Here is a 22267-nt window from a genome sequence, read left to right on the forward strand (position 1 = left end):
TAGTTAGAATAGTAAACATAGTTATACTTTTATTACCGGTTGTTCATTAAGATACCAGAAGGAACGAGAAACTAGCAAACGGATAAAAAACGAGCAAACCGAAACACGTGAAAAGAATTAGATAAAAATATCAATAATATCAAAAATATCAATTTTGTATCAAAGTCATCGAATTTTAAAAATGCGTTGTTCTGTCGAGCTGTTTATCAAAATCTTCTGTTCGATTATTACGAACCATATAGGTGAGTTCGATTTACAGATACTTTTATCGTGTTAATTAATAAAATTGAATGATTTTCTCCTTTAATGTAAGTAGATCGCAGAACGCATTTCTAAATAGGACTCTGGTTGTACGAGTAACACAAATAGCGAGAGCGGTAAGAAGGTAGGAAGAAAGGAATGGCCGGAGAAAGAGAGAATCCGTGGAATTCGAGTCACACCTAGAAACAATGACTTCCAAGAGATATTTACCTCTCGAAGGGAAAAAATCACAGAACGCAACGACGAGACGTGGGCGAGGAAACCCACAGCGTCTTCCTCCGTTTCTTTTTCATTTCTTTGATCGAAGCTACCCTGAACTGCATACAGAAGAAGGCTGGTAAGCACGAGAGTAAGTAAGTACCAGACTCTCTATGCACTAAACATTCGTGTGTTTCGCGTGTGTCACGCACGAGAAATGCAGTTAGCCCGCCCACGCGGTTTCGCGGAAACCCGGCCCTGAAACAATGCGTGCCTCGAAGGGTATATGACCTAAACTTGCCTCAGGAATACTTAGCGACCACGTGAAAACGTTTACCGAAAGAACCTCCACCTTTCTTCTTAAATTCGCTGGAAGAAGATCAACGCGTTATCGATAGTTATTACCATGAATTTATTAATCGCGTTACAGGTAGTTTTGATTAAGCGTAATTGATAAAATTTAATAATTATAGCGATGACAAGAACCATTGTCATATTCTCTTATTTTTCAATGATGCATTTTTTCATTAGATTTTACACGTCATGTTCGTAGCGTCAAATTTTTCTGGTCTTACGAAAGCACTGCCAAATGGTAAGAAATTTAATATACTTGGACGTAATTAGTTGATATGTAAATGCAATAAGAAATACAATATTGTGTCAATACTTTCCTGACAACTTGACTATGAATACTGAAAGAAGATGCAATTAAAATTGTTTGCATTTGTGTTTTTAGAATTATATTCAAGATGTGAGAAAATGAAGACCTGTAGAAAATAGTCACTCTTGTAGACACTGTAACTGTGACTCAAAAGTTTCTGTTGTCTTCAATAGAGCGATATTATATAGTAATAGCATTAATACGATATAGCGAATAGTAGTATAATATACCAATAATATACTCCAATCATATACAAATAGTAGAGAGATAAGCTACTTTTACTATCAACTTTCATAGATTTCAAATCGCCTTCATCTTTCACCCAGGTTTATGTAATATTTAACGTTACAACTTCTTAATGTTATTAGTCGTAGATGTAGAAAAAGAAAAAGAGAGAGAGAGAGAGAGAGTAATTTATAACATTTTAGAACAGTACAATTTATTAACTGATAAACAAAGAAATCAATTTATTGTCAATATCAGAAATAATGGTAAAAACATGAAGATTGCTGGATTTATAAAATGGAAGTTACAAATGCGATGGAAACAGTAAACACAAAGATCTTTGTGCAGCAGGTGCTACCGAAATGAATGAACAGTATAACAAAGTCATGCGATATTCGCTCTATGTATACATCAACGTAAAAGGAATGTTCTGTAAGCAATATATCTAGAAATGAAAAAATAACATTTATGTATAATATATTGTAATATTTTGTTCTTTTTTATTAACATAATTTAGCAGAAAAGCCACAACAGCAAAACTTACTCTAAGTAGATTTAGCTCGATCTTTATTATTTCTTTCTCTTTTACTACGTTCAGAAATATATTACAAATCTAACTACAGCAAACTTTGCTGTTCTTGCTACTAACGTAAATGAATTATGTTAATTATCTCTTCAATAAGTTGCCTCCGTGGTTACTTGCATTTTTTTACTAATTTGTCAGGACTGTTCCTATATCTTAACTCAATCACTTTCGTGATTTTGCATTAGATTAGTATCGTATAATAATGGCATGTACGTAGTATTTATCGTGGAAAATACGATACAGACTATGGTGTGCCAGGCAATCGAACCCACCCGGACTCTTGGCGTTCGTAGCCGACTATGTTATTCACTACGTCGACGTCGCGGCTATTTGTATTCCACGATCTTGGTATTTGAGTATGGAAGGATTTCCCATCCTACATTTGTATTCAATATTAATGTTGAAGATAATTCATGTTTCGTTTGAAGTACTTTCAGATTACAATACGAATGAAACTTTTATTGCGTTGAGATGCGCAGACAGAGTATGTAAAATAAGGAATAAACGTGTAATAAATCAAGACCGACGAGTTTCATAAGTAAATCGATTAACTGAGCCAGTGCAAGAATTGGAACTTGCTTTAATAGATCATGAAATTCAGGTTTCTTGTCCACTTGTGCACCAAGAAGTTGTGGCAAAAAATCAATGATTGCAAAAGAAAGTGTGAAAGATTGAAAAAGAAAGAAAGAAAGAAAAGTTAAATAGTCAATTTATTGAAGCTGTAGCCATACACGAGGGGTCAGAGTTAGCTGAACGAACTAGAGAAAATATTTTAATCGATAGGATGAAAATATTAAAAGAACGTAAAGAACTTTTAAATGATTTTGATGAGAATCCTGCTAGATATAATGAGCATGTAAGATTACAGGTTTTGTACTTAAAAATTCTTAACAAGTAACAACAGAAAAAGTTATCGATATAATATTTTTGAAAATATCTCCTCGTTCATCATTACAACAGATATTCAAAACGATCAGACGAAGAACACCCGAGAAATTTATCAAACTATTAATCTGTTAATGCAAATACATTTACGATAAGTCATGAGAAATGACCATCAGGACAGACGCCTGTGGATGAAATATGTTTGCCGTCTTTAGGCGATTTTCATGAAGAAACACAAAAAACATTTTTTGTTTCAACTTAAGAAGACCGACGAAGTAGAAAATATCAATAAACTGTCTGTTATTAAGGAATATCTTTTGTGCTTTTGTATTTTTAGACAACACTGATTGTTAAAAAAAAAGTGTACGTTAAAATAAAACATTGTGTAAGAACAAATTATAGCAAGCTGGAAATAGTCTTGTTGTGTCGCTGGTATGCGAATAGAACACGTGTCTGTTACACGTCTGAATTCACGAACGCGTAGCAGAGAACGATCGTTTTTTTTCAAGTTGCACTCGACTCTGAGTTAGAAATATTAGCAGGGAATTTACGGTGTATGCGAATCGGTACGATGATGCAATCAAACGATCAATTTCCTCGTTCAATTTCGACTTTGAATGACTCGATCGTAGTGGCTGCAATGGGAAATCGTAGTACATGAGTATTATACATATCAGCAATATTATTAGAAAATCTTCATTCAAATATTATTATGAGTATGAAGACAACAACCTACTACCTTCGTTCCTTCGATTTTGCAAAACTCGTCAAATTTGTTGCTTTCTTACAAGAGAGAAATTACAGGTTTCCAATTTCTGCCATTCTGCTCGTAATCGCTATATAAAAGAGATATAGTAATATTAAAACAAGTATGATAAGAAGAGCTTCAGAATGCTGAAACATAACTATCGCGAATTAATTAAATCACAAAAAGATTTTAATATATAAAAAGGAAAAAACGTTTAAATTTATTTCGTTCTTTATCCAAACCGTCAAAAAAGAACGTTAATTGATTCAAAATGGTACTTGTCACCCTAACCTGTCAGAAGTAGGTTTTCAAAGTTTTCGAAGTAGTTTCTCAAGGAGCAATCTAGAAGCTGTACGAAACGGTGGAGATAATGAGCTCTATAATTGGCTAAAAGGTCAGTCGATAATTTACAAGTCTCGTATTAGATGTATTATTAGTCTAATTTCTCCATTGTTCCAATTAATTATCATTTAAATTGTTTTTATGTTGATACCTCCGATTTCTCCTCTTAATGAGAGGCATAAAATTTAACTAAACACGATTCTACTCGTCGTTCGTGATTTCGTGTGAAATTTTAGAACTGGTCGTATTTTTCTGGCTTCGTCAATTAGTATGCGCCGCGAAGAACACGCGTTTCGTTCAAGTTCGCATAAAAGTACGGTACGATCGGGCGTGGCACCAAGAAAGCCGGGAAAGTGATATCTCTCTACTGTCGGTGTGTTCTGTCCCATTCAGGAACGGATAAAGATTTTTGTCGCCCCTGTTACTCGAACGCGCGTTAATCCGCTGCTAAATCGACTTTCAAGAACGAAATCGACATTTTCGTTCCTTTTTAAGTTAAAACATCTTACGAAAATATCTTCAAGTTCATCCGGTATAGCTTCGACAAGTTAGACATTTATAATAATATTTCGTTGAAAATATTCAGTTATACATCATAAGAGAAGTTGTAGAAAGGTACTTTACTTCGATGTGGAAGTTTGATCTAAGATTTTATCTAAAAAACAAAAATAATAAGTAGTATAAGCAAAAGTTTATAAATAGCTGAAGTTGAATGAAATTTTTTATTTTATTTCTAACGTGAAACGTGTTTATGTGTAATTTGTACATTTTATCAGAAACAAATCACAAGGTAGTTCCGGTTACGGCGTCATAACGTTAGACAAGTATTAATTACGTAATTTTGAAATTTTACGATAGAACCGAGTGAAACGACTTTCGTTGCTTTCGTTTTTAAACACTTTCAAAATTACCGACATCACGCTTTTCTGTTTCTACGCGCCTTCTTCGAATTGTTGGTCAATCAGCCGTGACATTTCAGTTAGAAAGAACGTTCGCAAAAGGAATATACATACATTTTGTTCCTTATGTCCCCGAAACCTGACGCTCATGTTATTTCTTACGATCGTATGAAAAGTTAAGAATGTCACTATGTTTTATCATTGATCCTGAGTTTCCATATACATTCATTTTATGATAGGAAAAGATTTCAAAGTAATCTATTTAAAAGTTTAGAAGAGAAGGAGAAATTTCTTCTGCTGTATGTGTAATATAATATATAATGTAATATGCATATATGATATAATATATGTATGTAATATAAAAAAGTAAAAAATATAATATGTATACGTACTGCATAACTCAGTACACATATATCATGTTAGAATTGCAGATGAGGTGAATATAGAACATACCTGACATCTTGCGGCATATTGCTGACATATCGTGATCGCGTGTTCTGTAATACCGATCGTTGAAGAGACCGAGGTTTGGTTGCACCCTCTACAATTTAAGGCGCCGAATTTAGAAATTACATATTCATACATATTTACCTACATGTCTAATTTGAATTAGATATGACGCAATTATAAAATAATTGAATTTCGTGATATGTATTTACACATTTTACCGTCTCACTGATGCTTTAGTTTTTCCGAACACTAAATAAAATTCTTGTTGATATTTGACGTGACGCAAAAACTACGCTAAAATTACATACGTACATATGTAGATCAATTTAACGCGAAAGACCATAATAATTACGCTAATAGAGCAAAATAGAATATGTAAATAAATCTGAAACGCGTTTGATCTTTCGTACGCAATATGTCAACAGCATTTCATATATTTTGAGATTCTCCTAATCTTGCTTACCGACGGATACAATGATAAAGGTACCACACGAGGAACAATTAACAATCCAAGTTTTAAGAAAAATCAGTGCTTTATTTAGTTTAAGTAGTCTATGTATTTAATACAAAGCGTAGGTTTGATTAGCTGAAACAGAAACAAAGAACAATAACATTTAGTAACAGTATTTCGTTCAATTTGTTTAAAAAATCAATTAATATTTCGTTAAAACCGCGTAAAGATTGATTAAAACTCCACTTGTTTCAATACGTTGAAAAAAACAAACGCCTACTAGAAATATACTTACCATTTGGCGATAGAAATTGGTTTACAAGAATCTGACGGCCTATCGTACGAGTATCCCAACAAACATTGTTGCAAATGGGGTCGTCCGTTTCTGCAAAGCACCACGCTCGTGCATGCAGCGTTCAATCTGTGCACATCCCCGTCTTTGCACGGAACCATACTGAGACTGTGAGGAATATCATGCACCATGTTCCATGGGTTTTGCAATTGCTCCGATGCCTGTTGTTGCGTACTAGACAGTTCTTGTTGTTGTTGTTGCTCTTTATCGACATCCGATTGCGTAACTACAGATCGTTCGTTCCAGGAATCAGGTTGAATTCTGCTCAGCCAAGGATTTCCAGGATAAGATTGCGGCGGTCCATAGGACGGTAATTGACCTGGTTGAGAAGGTTGAGCTGGTTGAGGTGGTTGAGGCGGTTGAGATGGTTGAGATGGTGCGTAAGACGGTGGTTGCGCTGGTTGTGGCGAAGGAATATAGGATGGTGGCGATGGCCATGTTGGTGGCTGTTGCGGTAAAGTAGGTGGTTGCGATGGTGAAGATGGCGGCTGGGTTTGTGGCGAGGTCGGTTTAGATGGCAGCGGAGGAGTTGCTGCGCCTTTGCAGTCGACGTTGTACGGGTAGTCACAGACGCCCAATATCTGCGAAGTGATAAATTATAAATAAAACGTAAAGAATTTAGATTATACGTTGTCGAAGGATACGGTTTAGTGAAAAGCAAATAAATAGGGAAACGTATGACATCTCTTCGTAAGTATTAGGATGCATATAAAAATAAAACAACCCTTACAAATAATTAGAAAATTATTAAACCCTGTTCAAAGTTTTAGATGGTAAAAAAAAAATATATCCTCAACAATAAATAAAAATCTTCCAAAGTTCGATGTATTCTTTGTTTGTATCCACTGTATTTTTGGGTCGTTATTCTAGTTCATTTTGATATTCGTATTATTAGATTTTTAATTATATCTTTAATTAGATATTCTGAAGTGATTCTATGAGTCAGATTTAGACTCTGGGCTATTTAATTCATCTCAAATTTTTTCAACGATCTGTAAACCAGAGAATTACATGGACGCCAGCAAATAATTGTTGATTCGTTATTTTCCTTGACAATTCTAGCAAATGCCTCCGATAATCATTTCTCTAACAATCTGGGCCGATTATCGCGCTCTCTATGAGACTAACAGGTGTATTAATATCTATGAATGAAAGCGTATGTTTCAATATTCGTAACTGCCATCTGCTGATGCACCTCTGTAAACGTTAAAAATCGCACGTTGGTAAAATGTTTAACATCGAAGCGTGATTATCATCTGATCCGATTATTATCTTGGTTCTGCGTGAAATTTCAACCCTAAATTATTCGAAGCTTATCGAGGCAAAGAGAATTTATAGCAGAAGCAAGGAAACAGAATGACGAAGTAGTATATGTAAGGTTAATGCCGAATTTAGTTTCAAGCATTGACATGGAGGCCTCAAGAGCGGCCTTTGACCGTGTACGGAGACCAAGTGGGAGTTCAAGTCGAGGAGACTCTCACGCTCACGTGGGCCACCATGTTACTCTAAGATTTAAAATTCTGCAAGTGCCCTAGGAATAGCTCAAGAATAAGATCCTTACGTCATTATAGACCAAATCGTGAGGGCAACCGAATTTAATGGGCTTCTTGTAAACACACACGTAGAATTCCGAGCAGTTCGTCGCACTTCTATAACGACCATTTGGTTCTGGACAGAGTTTCGTTCCACTGGTCAGAGACGGTCCTGAAGAAAAGACAAAAGTTTGTACAATGGCAGATCGATGCGTGAACATCGATGGAATATCAAAGATGAAAAATCTTTTTATATCTTTATATGATGTAGTTTATTTACGTCAGAAACATTGGCTCTAGTAGCGTAATTTCTAAGAAATATACAGGGTGGTTGGTAACTGGTGGTACAAGCGGAAAGGGGGCGATTCTACGCGAAAAAAGAAGTCGAAAATATAGAATAAAAATTTTCTTTTTAATTTTTTTTTTTTAATTTTTCCATCGAGACAACGATCTACAGTGAGATCCGTTGTAACGTGCCGCACGCGTACCGAGCGAAAATTCAAAGTCGATTTTCTCGAAAACAAAGCCTCGAACGAAAAATTTGTATTCTACATTTTCGACTTCTTTTTTCGCGTAGAATCACTGTACCACCCTGTAGACATTGCTACAATATGATATTAATGAATAACTACATCCTGATAAACAAATTCTTATCACTGATAAACGATCTTTGCCGATTTTTCCTACGCAACTAAAATTCACGAAATTGATATCAGGTCGAATTATTTTCTTCATTTGTTCGAACAATGTAATTACCAATCTACGCGTCACGTCCAAATAAATAATATAATATCGAAATAAATCTAAGATCCAAGAGCGTATAATTTTGAAAATCAAGAAAATAAATATGAAACCGTTTACTTACTTGGCGTGGGCATGGGGCGATTGCCGCAATTCACGTTATAATCGTAGTCACAAACTAGGGTAATATCGTTGAAGAGTAATCCATCGGGACAGGATTGTTCGGTAACCGTGTCGTCCCAACAATTTAAATAATTGGAGCAACTCTTCGGGCTTGGAAACTGTCCCCGAGGAGCGTAACATCCAGGCGGCGGAGTTATTACCGGTATCGGGTTACTAGTTATGGGTCCTGGTAACTCGTTCGTGTCTCCAGGATTAGGAAGACTCGGATAAAGTTGCCTCGTATTCACAGTTTCCGAATCGTGCGATTCTGTGATATTCGTAGAAGGATTCTTGTTCCAAACGTTTGCACCGTTGTCCATCTTTTGTAAATCCACGAGATCCCATGCGTTTTCTAAATCTACCCGCGTGAAACGTAAGGCCGCGGTCAATTAAACGTATGATTTTTCCAAGTCTAACGAAATAGTTTGAAATTTCTAGTCTACGTGCTATACAATCCTAGAGAAATAAAATTGACGAAATTCGCCCTATTTTTGGAAAGAGAACCGTCAAACTCAATCTCAGTATATCGATAGCAAGTTTTTAAATAAATCAAATACAAAATTCTATAAAAAAGAGTAAGAATCTATCCGTTGCATAAGAACGTCGACGTCGTCCTCAACTACGATCGATACTAGTTTACTACCGATTTTCGCGTTTCCATGATATTTGTGTATCGTTTCTATAAATTAACCGAAATATTCATATATGCATATTTATGAACAGTAGAGCCTACGATTCAAACTTCGAAATAATGAAAAATTAGCGTGCAACCACTGACCTTGACGTTGCTGTCGAGAGTGTTCGATGTGTCTTTCACGTAACGTGGTCTCGGAGGATGCCGCAGCGGTTGTTCTCCTGGCGGCGTCGCAGAGACCCAGCACAAGGGACAACAATATCAAGACGAACCTCATAGTAACGTTCGATCACGAATTGACGGAGGCTCGCGAAGACAAAATACGACGATGGGTTATGGGACACCCTCCAGTTTTACGGTTGAAACTCGACTACGGTTAAACTCGCGATGATCGTCAAGGGATCGTTGGCGAACCTCGGTGTTCGAGTCCTTGCGTTCGATGTTCTGATGCTGGATGGCCTGGACCTGGTCGGTTCCAGGGCTTACATAGGGCATCCCCCACCACGGGTCCTCCTTCGTAGGGAGTAGCTTCACAGGAGCCCAATTACGCGGGCGCAGGACCCTGCGGTGGACTCTTGCTCAGGAAGTGCACGACTCTTCTCTTTACACCACTCTTGTTCCCGCTGAAATTCCCCACCACTTTGCAGGCCACCGGGGTCGAACACGTCGCAAGGACGCGATTCGGTGCGCGTCGCTTGGATTCTTATTGGACGAGATTTAGAATGACCGGTCAGGACCGTGTATTCCCCCCGGTGATCATTCGTTTCTCTCGTCCGCGTATCGCGTGGTCGCCGAGACAATGATCTCGCGGATGGCCAGAGCGGTGGACGATCGCGTAGGATGTCAAGGTCCCTTACGAGATATACGTACTTGGAAACGATGTTCCGTAACGGTATCGTCAACAATCGTTTCTCTGTGCATTCAACTCTTTTCGTTTATTTGCTTACGGCTGTAAGGTGCGATCCGATCGTAAGGGTAATCCTTGTTCGGTCGGTCGTATCGATGCTTTGGGAACCGTTGGTAGAGTCCGTGGGACGATTTTGCGGCGGATACTCTTGGTCAAAGATCGATAGATTGGAAGACGATGTTTGCGAGACAAACTAGTTCGCGCTCGTAAAATAAAACTCCTTGCTTTCATGCAGATTCGTATTTTCATCCAACTCGCGATCCAACGATCTAGCGATAAAGTGTCGCGTAAGTCTATTCGTTTTGTCGAACATCTTAGATCGTCCGCGCGACATACAGATTGGTCTGCTTGGAAACCTTCGAAAAGTTAATTAACAACATTGCGTCCTGTAAATTGTCAAACCGTTTCTGGAAGAAATATTCCGCGTACGGGGAAAAATTGGTTTGCCAAGCGAGCAACCGATTAGTCATAAACGTGAGCGAGACTGAAACCCGGATCAAAGTATTACGCATAACCACTGGTACTTTGTTCGAAAGAGCAATACGTATTCCGCTCCTTACGAGAGTATCTGTAAGATCAGCAAGAAATATGTCGCGTGGTTACTTAGGAACTTCCGGTGTCCTTGTCTCTTCCAAGTTTCGAAGAATCTCGAAGAAAGTTCCCGACCGTTGAACCTGCGAATCTCGAAGTTGGAATGCAGAGGTGGATACACCATCGAGATTACCCTTCGAAAGGTTTCTCATTACCGGAATGCATTTCGATATTCGGGCAAAAGACGCGGCTTTCCTGAATGATTCGACGCTTCTACCCTGGTCCTTTCTGGTGGGATATTGCGTGAATTTTATGAGACAGGTTGCGTTGCAGCCTGGGACCAGTGTAGAGCCCATCGTCCTGTTTATTATCCGGCAATGAGGAAGATTCCACGGCCGGTCGAACGAACGAACGAAAAAAGAAACAAAGCGAATGATTCCACGTAATCCTGAAATTCAGATATTCGCGCCCGATGGCCCCTCCTCGCCAACTTTTGGCAAGAATACCGCGGGTACGTTCGTGAGTCACGCGTGACCTCGCCACTTGGCTTTCCATGCGTGCGACGATTCACATTTTACTGGAAACAGTTAAACGGCGTCGTGAGTTTTGGCCATTTTCGTAGTCCGCGTCATTCAGAAGTTCGTTACACCTACGTTTCAAATCGTTTTACGTTCTCCAACAACTATCGTTAAGGAAGATTTGCGATGATTACGCTGCGGAGGAGGTCGATCGTTTGCCCGTGCGATTAGGGTTCGTAATACGGCATCGAACAAATAACACGGATGTGCGTGAGTATTGTTTAAGAAAATATTTTGGGTAAGAAACTGTTTAAGAAAACGTTCGAGCGTTACCGTATCTATCCGGACTGATCGTCGTATCGAAATTCGAACTTCGGTGCATTATCATCGTCGCGTGTTGCAGCAAACACGAAAGGGAAAATTATGAGGCGATACACTTTTCGCAATGGTAAAGTAGGTAAAATGATGAAAAGGTTTGGAAACCAATTACAGTATTATGCTACGATACCTGTCTAGGAGAAGTGTACGACGATTTGGTAAAATGGTATGGAAGATCTGCGAGCAGTGACGTGCAGAGATAAAATGTGAGACACTGTGCGTATTCGTGACATGAATTCGTTGCATGTTAAACTCGCTGAAGCTTCGTAACCTTTTGAAGTTGTGTAGGTTGCGAGAGTACAGTTTTGTGTACTAAGCAGTTCTTTAAAAATATATTTCTACCAAAAATATTACCGTAATATGCATATATATAAATAAATATATTACAATATTACAACGATCACAAAGGAATACAGTTACAGTGAATCTTTCGAACGAAAAAAATTTAAAAGAATAAAACTTTTAACCATTTCATTCTATTCTAATTAATGAATTTATTAAATAAGTTACACACATATTTTTTAATTGATTCGAATTGATCCCATACGTTCCGTATCAATTTCTCGAATCGAAGCCTGGTGCAGGTATAATTACAAGCCGTCCGTATATAATCTCGGAAAAAAAATCATTGGACACCGTAGGCGTTCGTGAGTCGAATACCCGATACCATCTTTCCCCTGTGGAATCTTCCCTGATTCTGTGGTATGCTCGCAAAGATTCTTCCTTCTTCTAAGAAACATCTCGTTTGTTCCCGCAAAAACATATTTCTCATAATTTTTAAATTAGTCGGGTTATTGTAAAAAATAATTTAGCTGCAACAATTTCGCATGTTAACGAACTATGCGTTTTAAAAATTTCACACGGTGTCAAGCTACCACCGTCGGGATCGAGGAGCGTGTATCGAGATATTAAAACTGGCAGTTAAACGTAATCTGACGTATATTCTAGACGCTTACACGCATATCTTATCGTTATCGTTCATCCTACAATACGATTAATCGGTTCGATCTTCTTCATTTTGCCGACCAAGTATTCATCGTCGCGTTGTTTATCCTTTCTCTCCTTTTGCTTCTGTTTCGGTTAGCTTTTCGTTCGAACCGGACAGACTGTATAGGATAGCCACGGATGAGGCGGGATTATCGTGAAGAACCTGTTAGCTGCTACCCAAAACGAAAGAAATAGAAGGACAAACTATGAAGAGCATGAAAAAATATGAGCGAGAATCACGGCAGATAAAGGACAAGATGCACGACGTGAAAAGACTAAATGAAGGATACCGAAGGAGGAAGGTAGAAACGAAACGAAACATCCGAAAGATTCGTCAGAATGATTAATTAATCTTATTTATTTAACACAACTACTACCCTCGGATTTTGGTATTCAAATCTTTCTGCTCTCAACTTGGCAAACAAAAAAAAAAAAAGAACAGGATTCATAATGTTTTAAACTGCTTAACGTAAAATTAACGTGTACCAATCGCAATTCTTTCAATTTTTGTTTAAACTTGAAATATCTTTTAGCGTTGGAGAAATACAGTACAGAAAAAAGAAACGATCAATGTCGATATAAAAATTAAATATTTGGAAGAATAGAATTTTTGTTACAAACGTTTCTATCGTATTTAAAAAAAAAAAATGAAATTTCTCCGCTATCCTTAAGTACGATCGCGTGTAGAAAGAGAATCTTTGAATTAACGAGATATTGGTTTCCGTAGAAACACGTACCAGTGAGAGGGAAGAAAAATTCGTGGAATCGATGCGAAGGATCTACGAGAGAAGATACGGCTTTTAATAGAATTAATTTCGGCAGCTGATAGTACGATTCGCGAATTCAGATAAGCGATTGACGATGCATGGTGTCGAATCGTACAATAAATTTGATCCAGCTAACACGGTCCTCCACTTAAGTGCAAATACGACGCCGAGGATGCAATATGTTGTGAGAGGATGCGCCTTAACACGCATACCTGAATTGCGAGCTAGCGAGGCAGTTTATTCGCGCGTCTCGTCCAGCGGAACTCATCGTGCAACGTTTCAATTTCCGTGACAGACTGTGATGGATACAGGGAGGCAGCCTTTCGAATAACCTCTTACAATCTCTGAGGTCCTATTATCGTGTCTAGGTCTTTCTTCGTTGTGCATTTCCTTTGTACGTCTTCGTGCTTTGCCAAATCAAATGGACGCGCGCGCAACTGTAAATTGAAATTGCATGTCCCTTAAATAAAGGGACTCTTTTTCGTTTCCTTCGAAGATCATTTGTCTCGCTGTTAAGAATTTCCCTATCTTAAAAACGTCACTTTTGATCGTTGACAGATAATTTTCTATAGGAAACATCTATTAAATCGACTCGTACATCTTCGCTTACTTTGTCATGTCACATCATTTTGCGCAATTACCATCATACGTCGCTTGTGCTAACTCATGTTCATGCTTCTACGCTTATACGTTTACGTATTCAAATGTTATGTATACGTATACATACAAAAAGCTTGGACTTTAATTTACCCACGATATTTCTAGTAATTTATTCAAGTTGCCCATCAGGAAATGTAAACAATTATACAGGGTAAAAATTTTTTTTTCAATTTTTCCATCGAGACAACGATCTACAGTGAGATCCGTTATAACGAGACGCGACAAAGTGCACGCGTACCGAACGAAAATTCAAAGTCGATTTTCTCGAAAACAAAGCCTCGAACGAAAAATTTTTATTCTACATTTTCGACTTTTTTTTCGCGTAGAATCACCCCCTTTCCGCTTGTACCACCAGTTACCAACTACCCTGTATATTTCGGATACATCGAATACAGGAGAAAGAGAGAGAGAGAGAGAGAGAGAGAGAGAGAGAAAGACGATTCGTATTCCGTTGATGCATACCGATCTCTCCATCGTTGGAAAATGCTGTTGCTGAAGGAGTTGCAGATATGCTGACAGGTATGGTCGAACTACTTTCTATTAGTTGATGAATTACAACGTGGACTACGCATGCTATATGTATGTTGTAACCGATAAGCAGTGGAAGTGATTTTTTCTCTGTATAATCGGTTAGTGCAACTGTATTGAAGTTTGAGGGAAAGTAAAATTACACTTCGATAAATACCGCTTTTCTGACGAAGATAAGGAACAGGAAGGCGAATACTTCAACTATCTCGCTCGATTTGATTTGACACGCAGATTTCATGTATTACTGGTTTTACATGTATGAAAATATCATTACGAAATCATCAAGATAGAACAATTTGAATATTAAGTTTGCATATCCTATAGTTCGCATTCTTAACATTATTCGTTATTTCATTATTCATTATACGTTATTTAGTTACTTCAATCGACAATTTATCGAACGCAGTGTATAGTAAGTGAACCGTGAAAGTTCGAAGGTACAAATATGGGCATAATACGCTTAATACTTAAAAATATATAAAATATTCACGATATAATAGCCGATAGAATATTTATCAGGTAAAACAATTTTCTATTCACGTTCTCCTTTTTTTTAATTGCTATTCATAAAAATTAGAATTTGCATAAATATTCGCGATCCAGTATCAACCTATCCGACCGTTGCAATTACATACATCGTATACCTGTTAAAAAGTAAACGAGACATTATACGAAACCATGGATCATAAATAATTAAAAAAACTATAAGTAACACTTATAATAAAACGGAAGATAAACGGAAATTTATACATACGTATTTCCTTTGTTTGTCATTCGAAGCACGGTCGTCTTAACGATTCTCGATGTGGCTCTGGAAACGCAATCTGCGATCGAGGCATGCCCCTTCTTCCGTTCGATGTTTGTCCAGCGGCAATTACTGAAATTTCAGGCAGTCATTCGGCACGATTGCGCGCAAGTGCTCGGTATCTTTTTTCCACTATTTGTTTCGCCCTCGCCGACGCTGTACCCGGTCGAACGACTATTCCCCGGACGAAATAACATCTCGTAGAGGGTGGTCCGCCTACTTCAACGTCGTTGTTCGAGTCCCGACGAGGGACACTCCGATGAATTTGAACAAGCATTACGGTATCCGGTCGCGAGTTGTGCATTTTCATTGCTCGTGCCTTCCTCCTCGAGTACTTTGAAAGATTTCAGGCATTCGTGAAACCTCTGGTTTCGGAGGGAGGCATTAAAACGAAGAACATGCGCAGAGTTAGGTTCGTGTTAGACTCGACAAAGGGCGTCGATATTAATTCCTCTATGGTCGCGTCTTCGAGTGAATAACGGCTGGTCACGATACCGACAGTTTCAATAGGCGCAGTTAAGAGATCTAGAGAAAAAATACGAGCAAGGTTCGAAGAAGGACTCGTCGATAAACATAAATAAGAGTTGGTCAAGTTGGCGGAATAAATTTACAGGGACCCAAGTTATTTTTATCGGGGCAAGAAACGCTGCTTTTTTTTCTGCTATTTTTCTGTTAGGATCGAGCGGAGAAATTCGCACCTCTCTGACGAGCGACTCGTTGCCTCTTTTAAATGCCCGCGCACCGAGCTACCTCTTGTAATCGACTAGCACGATGTACAGAGAAAACGAGATCCTTGCCTTCTTTCAAGCATCGTAAACGTTCTCTGTATTCTTTCTACGCTCTTGTTCCACGGGAAATTACTGTGAACCAGCATCGCTGATGTCGATGTTATCTACCTTCGCGTTCCTCCTTCCTACTCAGCCGGCGAGCTTAACCAATTTGGCGATGCGCTCGTGTTTTTTAGCTCCTGCTCGTGGATAATGGCGTTTCCCTTCAATCGTCGATCTTACGTTTTATCTGTTTATCGATCCGATCTCGTTATTCTTCGATTGATTTAATTCGTACGGCGAATAAAAATGGGTGCGGCTAATAGCGAGAATTCCTTGCATCGGAACAAAGAAACGAAGTAGAATACTTTCTTAATGAAAAGATATATCGACGAGGAAGGTACAATTTCCTTCGTTTCGCAATTTGGCGTTACAAGACAGTTAGAAAGATGCCAAGTTGTATAGGCACGAAATTACCGAGAAATTTATCACTTCTGAGAAAATAAACTCCCTCTATGCAGGGTTACATTCCTGCGTTGCACCGCGTAGGTATGTACTCGCTTGCGGTTTCACCCGGGATGTTCTTACAATAGCGCGCACAAGGTGAAAGATCCTTGCTGCAGATCACTTTATATACCGAGTTATTCCTTATATACCACGCTTTGACCGTATCCTCGTCTACCTTCGCGCTTTTCAAACTATCGTCACGCGCTTCTGTACCGTTACTGTACCCGTATTGCGCAACGCTGCATATCCAATGTGTAATATGTACTACTAAAGTGGAATTCATATCGTATGAAACACCGAACGAAGGATAAAAAATGTGCGAAATCGTAATTGAGGGTTGAACCGCAAAATGAAAAGTTAACCTTGATTCAAAAGCTATGAGAAAGAGAAACGTATCTTAATTAAGTTAAGGATAATTTTATAAGTTGCAAATGGAAGAATTGCGCCTTGAGTTTAAAGAAGTTTTCGTAAAAATGCATGATCGTCGATGCATACGTGTTTGAGAGTCGGCGGGACGGGATTTCCCGCGAGTTCGGTTAGGCGATCTAACGATACGAGTACATTTTTGGGAAGAAAGAGATGGAGCAACGATAAAACAATTAAAAGGAGTTAAAGGACTAGCAGGATGAGACTTGGCGCAGGAGGGTCCGGCAACGGAGAAAAATAAAAGATGAGAGCAGAAAATAAGAAAAGAGAAGAAGTGGTGGACTCGAACTCGTCAAGGACCAGAGGTCCTTGCTCTCCGGGTCATAGCGAGCCACGGACTCACAACACTTTCTGCACTTCGGGCTAACCCAGAGGCTCTCAAATTTATCCTATTTTCAAACATTTTTTACCTTGCAACGAATTTACACGTAACAAACGTAACAAAGAATCGAACCGTTTATAGAGCTAAACAGAGATTCAGTATTTTCTGTATCCTTCGTTTAATTTTAATTCTTTTACTATTCGAGACTATTTACTTTACGATGTTTGCAGCCTTTAATTCGTAATTTTATATCAATGAAAAATTATTATTTTACAAATTACATTTTCTGATCCCTTATTTAAAAGCTTTAAAGTTCGAAATTTACACGCAAAAGCGTGAGAAATATCTGTCATTACATACTTCTTCGTTTTATTTGTCGTAAGCCTCGACGATATATTTTCCATCCCTTTCAAGATTTGACAATCTCAATTTCGTTAACTTGTCATAAATGAGAGATGCGAACCAAATCCGATCTATACTGGATTAATTAAAACGTCTTCTTAGTATGACGATCTTAAATCCTCTACTTCTTAACCGACCGGTTGAGATAACAAGGCGCCTCTCCATTAATCTGTCAACGCGTGCAGAAGCTTGTAATGAAGTCGAAGATAAGATGTCATCACCGTCTGTTTTATCATAATTTTCTCGACAGGATCTTTTTCCACAATCAACTCACCTACGTATGTACACTATCGAAGGTTTTGAAAAAATAAGCATTTTAGAATCTTCGGGTATTTTCTTGCGATAATTTCTTTTATTCGTTGTATATATTCCGATTTTGAATACGAAAGGTTTGATGATTAAACACGATAGTTTGAGTTTAGAAAAAAAAACCATCAAATACCCGTAAAATTAAATTGCATTTCTTAAAATTAAGTAACCTAATTCAAATTGTTATGGTTTTTTACGATTTTAAGCTATATAGATAATTGCAGATATTGGAACATAACGTGCTATTTGATATATTAATTGTACGTATGGTTATAAAAAGAGATTAGATGCGGTGAAAATTGGAAGGGAACGTGGCTCAAATGTTCGCCTGGGAATCTGTGACCGGTTCGACACCGTACGTTCGAGAGTTGCCTACCTCTAAGGCGCGTGATAGAAGCTAACATAAAACCTCGCAGGAATGTTAACTAATTTAGCAAATACAAAGTAAATAACGAATCAACGAAGCAACAAAGTTCCAGGATTTGTATCTCCACTTACTAAAATAAATTTTTTGACCGAGAGAAAGCAACAAGGCATCTGAATTTCTATCTATGTTTACCAAAATGAACCTTTCGAAACGAAAGATCGAAAAGACAGTCCTATTCTATTTCATTACACATATCTAACAAAAATCGTCTTCCATTATTCGATAATATCATTCCTTTGTGCCTCGATACGACGCACAGTGTAGCTTATTTGAATATTAAGTATGCTCGTGGGTTGTGAATCAATTGATAACGCTATTAATTAACGAGCGTAGCGAATAATTGTTACACTCGAGATGGAGGGTAGAAAGGGGTTATAAAGGTTCACTGCGAGAGACTTTCGAAACTCGGCAAGCATTGTTTTATTCTTCAGTGTCTCGTTTCCTCTTGTGACCATTCTCACCAAGCATCGCGATAATATTCGTCTGGTAACAAGCCGTCCTCGGTTCCTCCTGTTTTGTTACATAAGGGAACAAGGTGAGAATGCTTCTTAAACTCTATGCTGAGCTTTAAGTGTTCCTTCTTCCGGGAAGTATATTCGGCTCCTTACGAAATCTCCTCCTTCTTTTTTTTTTTTTTTCTTTCTTCTTCCTTTCCATGCAGATTCGCCGATTGAAACGTTCGATTCTGTGAGAGAGTGCAAGATATCCTTGACGATAATCGTCACTTTCGCGCGTGACATCAACATTCGTTGTCATTGACACTTTTAATACTCTTCAATTACACCATATTATATTCCCAGCAGTTTTTAATCTTTGATTTACTTTACGCTCAACTACGTTTAACTGCTGTACGTCGTAGCGACCGATTCTATTACGGTAATATGTTTTTAGTCTAGAAATATATACAACGATTACGTTTCAATGGATTTAACGATGGTTATAAATCTTTCGTTCGCGCGATGATAGCGAAAGCGTTGAAAAGGGGCGATCGCTCAAGCCACATATTTATATACTTACTTTCTAAATACTGTTAATAATAATGTATCTTATATTTGAAAGATACACGAGAAACACGCGATAAGTCGATGCTTGTTGATTTTTCTTATTTTTATGTCATTTAATGGCTAGAAGAGGGTACACTTTAATTCTTTCGTTTTCATAAATCCAGTGGAATGTTGCTTTCATTTATTTTTAAATCTAGTAGAAAGAAGATTTAAAAAATGATAGACTACAGATAAGTTTTATTTTAATTTGTAAACAATTCCTCTGCGAATCGCTTGTTTGCCTATTATTTGCTTATTATTAAATAACATGGATACGAAAGGAATTAGAATTTTGCTTTCGCGAAACGTTAAGTCGAACTCTATCGTTGTTCTAAAATTCTATGTCTCGCCGAAGAAACGTAAAATAGTGTACCGGAGAAATCTCTTCGAGCTTGTGCAAATATTTCAAATCGAATATTTAGCGCAACGTGTTGTTCGCGAGGTTTGCAAAATTGCCACGGAATGAGTTGGAAAGGAGTGAAAGGAATGAGAGAGCAGAGACAAAATTCCGAGAATACTTTGTTATTCATTCGCGTGGAATTAATAATATGTAATTCTAAACACTGTGTACGTCTAACACGATCTACTTACAATTATTTGCACAGTAGACCTCTTACAAATGTAGAATAACTATAAAAGACTGTTTTGAAATTGTGTAAAAGCGACCGCTTTAACTAAGAAATCAAACGGATTATAGAAAGTTTTCCTTTCTTCGTTTTGTTACTCTTAATAAATGAATGGGAACGATGTAAAGTAGAACGAATTTCCCGATTCATGCTAAAATATGCTATAATTATAGTATTACGACGTACTTGACCAGTATTCTCTCTTTTCAAACGGAATAACATGAAATTAGAAATTTATTTATTAACATTATAATCATAATTGTATTCGTTCCACTTCACAAGATTATAATATAATTACCATGTATTTACATTACCTGTGTGATTTATTTAAGTTACATGTAATTCGTTCAATCCAATAATCTCGGTAGATTTCATCAAAAATGTTATTTTACTTTATCGAATTTCGTGATCATGCAAAGGTACTACATCGAATGATACGAAATTAAATATATTTAAATATTACAATAAATACAAACTGCCAATACTTATCATATTGTAGCCACTGTATATACTCGTCATAAGATAAAAGATAATTCAATCGCACAAATTAATCGTCGAGGTATGCGATAAACTGTTATCGCGAATCGTACATAGTCGTTCTGATCAAACTGCTCTTAATTTCCTTCATATTGCGAGACCGTTTATCCACTTCCGTCTGAACACAACGAGCGCGGCAACAAGCAGTTACACGTGAGAAGAAATAAACGATGAACGCCAGTGAATTTCATCCTGTGACCAAGTGTGTTTCACTACTATTTTCACCGAGTTATCGCGTGAAACGGCTCCGACCGGTGAAAGAAACCGTGAAGGTCTTCTTTTGAGACTGTTGAAATGCAAATTAAACAACGCTACTTGTATTAAGACCGTCTGTCACAGAATTGGCCAAGAGGTTCGGCCAAGCGCAATCCCTGCTTATTTAGATCAGTTTCTTTTTTCTTTTTTTTTTTTTTTTTTTTTGCTATAGTTTGCTACCGCAGGCAACAAGGAAAAATCATTAGTCAGGATTTCGCGAATAGCGCCGTGACACCGAATAATCTGCATTTTATATCGACTAACACCCATTATTCGCTTTCGCAACAACGAAGAACGACCTGTTTCGTTAGCTGCCGCTATAAACCGCTTTTAATCTTGCATAACGACCAATCTGGAAGATATTAGATCGAAGATCATCTCGATATCCGCTCGGTGAATGCCTTCTTCGTTCTTATACCGTAGATCCTTCGCGATCTCTCCGTCCCTGCTATTACAGAGATATTTGACTTGGTATTGTTCGATTTTCTAGCAACAGAATCGTTAAATCTCGGTGAGATCTCGAGGTAGAGGAAATGGGAACTCTTCGATGACATATCGTACGATGATACGCTTGCGATGTTTATATTTTGAAATCGGACAGGATTCAAGGAATTCTAAATGGTGCAAGTTCCCCGAAGGATCGAGGATACAGCGTGTTTCGTAAGATCGATCTATGTACTCGTGTTTAATCGAATCAATTTTTCCGTTAGATGGACGGATGGTGTCGGAGCGTCGCGATGAGAAAATTGTTGTGGCGGATGGCATAGAAAGCAGGAAGAATTTTTGCGTGTTTAGTCGCGAAAAGGAAAAGAAAACTGGAGTGAAACACGATCGTGTATGATAGAGCGAATTTGCAATTTACTCAACGTCGTAGCGAAGCATCCGAGCGTGAAGAATCGCTCGATAAATTCAATTACTTCGTTGCTAAATCACGGACAATAGAATCGAAATGAGAGATCTGCGTCCGATTTCAGCTGCGTACGAACCGATCGTACTAATCGCGGGAAATCAAAACGTAAAACGGAATTGATATTCAGGGTCGTTGGTTCGAATGCGGATTTCGTTTCATTCATCCATTAGTTGATTTAATACTGTCTAATACGTTTTATAATTCAGGTATGAATCATTGGTTTCTTTCGAAATCAGCGCAAGGTTATGTATTTGTTTTCATCTTTTGTAACGGTATGTGACTTGGAAGTTGCGTACATGTGCATGGCATCCATATAATTCTATTGACGTATAATACCATATCGTAAATCTAAATTTACACAAATAAATTTAATTTGTATCTATTTCGAGCGGATGTCAGCATCAAGCAAAGATAGAAACACAGAGAAAAAATATGTGACTTGTTTCGTTTAACAACGTCTTGAGTCTCCCCTAATGAAACGCAAGCTTATCGAAGATATAATATTAATATATTCAATAATTTCGTAAA

At 37.8% G+C, this 22267-nt stretch overlaps 2 protein-coding genes and 1 long non-coding RNA gene across 3 annotated transcripts in view; 1 reads left to right on the forward strand and 2 right to left on the reverse strand.

Moving 5' to 3' along the window:
* Positions 1–327: 327 nt before the first annotated feature.
* On the reverse strand, positions 328–3996 carry LOC126864635 (uncharacterized). Its single transcript, XR_007689263.1, has 4 exons — positions 3856–3996; positions 3556–3652; positions 1890–3451; positions 328–1790 (listed from the first exon to the last, which is right to left on the reverse strand). It is a non-coding gene; the product is annotated as an uncharacterized LOC126864635 (long non-coding RNA).
* LOC126864628 (protein obstructor-E-like) overlaps positions 3874–22267 on the forward strand; it is a 33646-nt gene continuing 15252 nt past the window's right edge. The window contains exon 1 of the mRNA XM_050616157.1: positions 3874–3958. The gene's annotated coding sequence lies outside the window, so the exon portion shown is untranslated. The remainder of the gene's footprint in view (positions 3959–22267) is intronic.
* LOC126864617 (uncharacterized) lies at positions 5776–9541 on the reverse strand. Its single transcript, XM_050616136.1, has 5 exons — positions 9272–9541; positions 8456–8851; positions 7620–7762; positions 6002–6639; positions 5776–5841 (listed from the first exon to the last, which is right to left on the reverse strand). Exons 1-5 carry the CDS (start codon positions 9402–9404, stop codon positions 5838–5840), a joined length of 1314 nt encoding a protein of 437 aa, XP_050472093.1. The 5' UTR covers positions 9405–9541; the 3' UTR covers positions 5776–5837.

Source organism: Bombus huntii, chromosome 4 (assembly GCF_024542735.1).
Source record: "Bombus huntii isolate Logan2020A chromosome 4, iyBomHunt1.1, whole genome shotgun sequence".
NCBI classification, from domain to species: Eukaryota; Metazoa; Arthropoda; class Insecta; order Hymenoptera; family Apidae; genus Bombus; species Bombus huntii.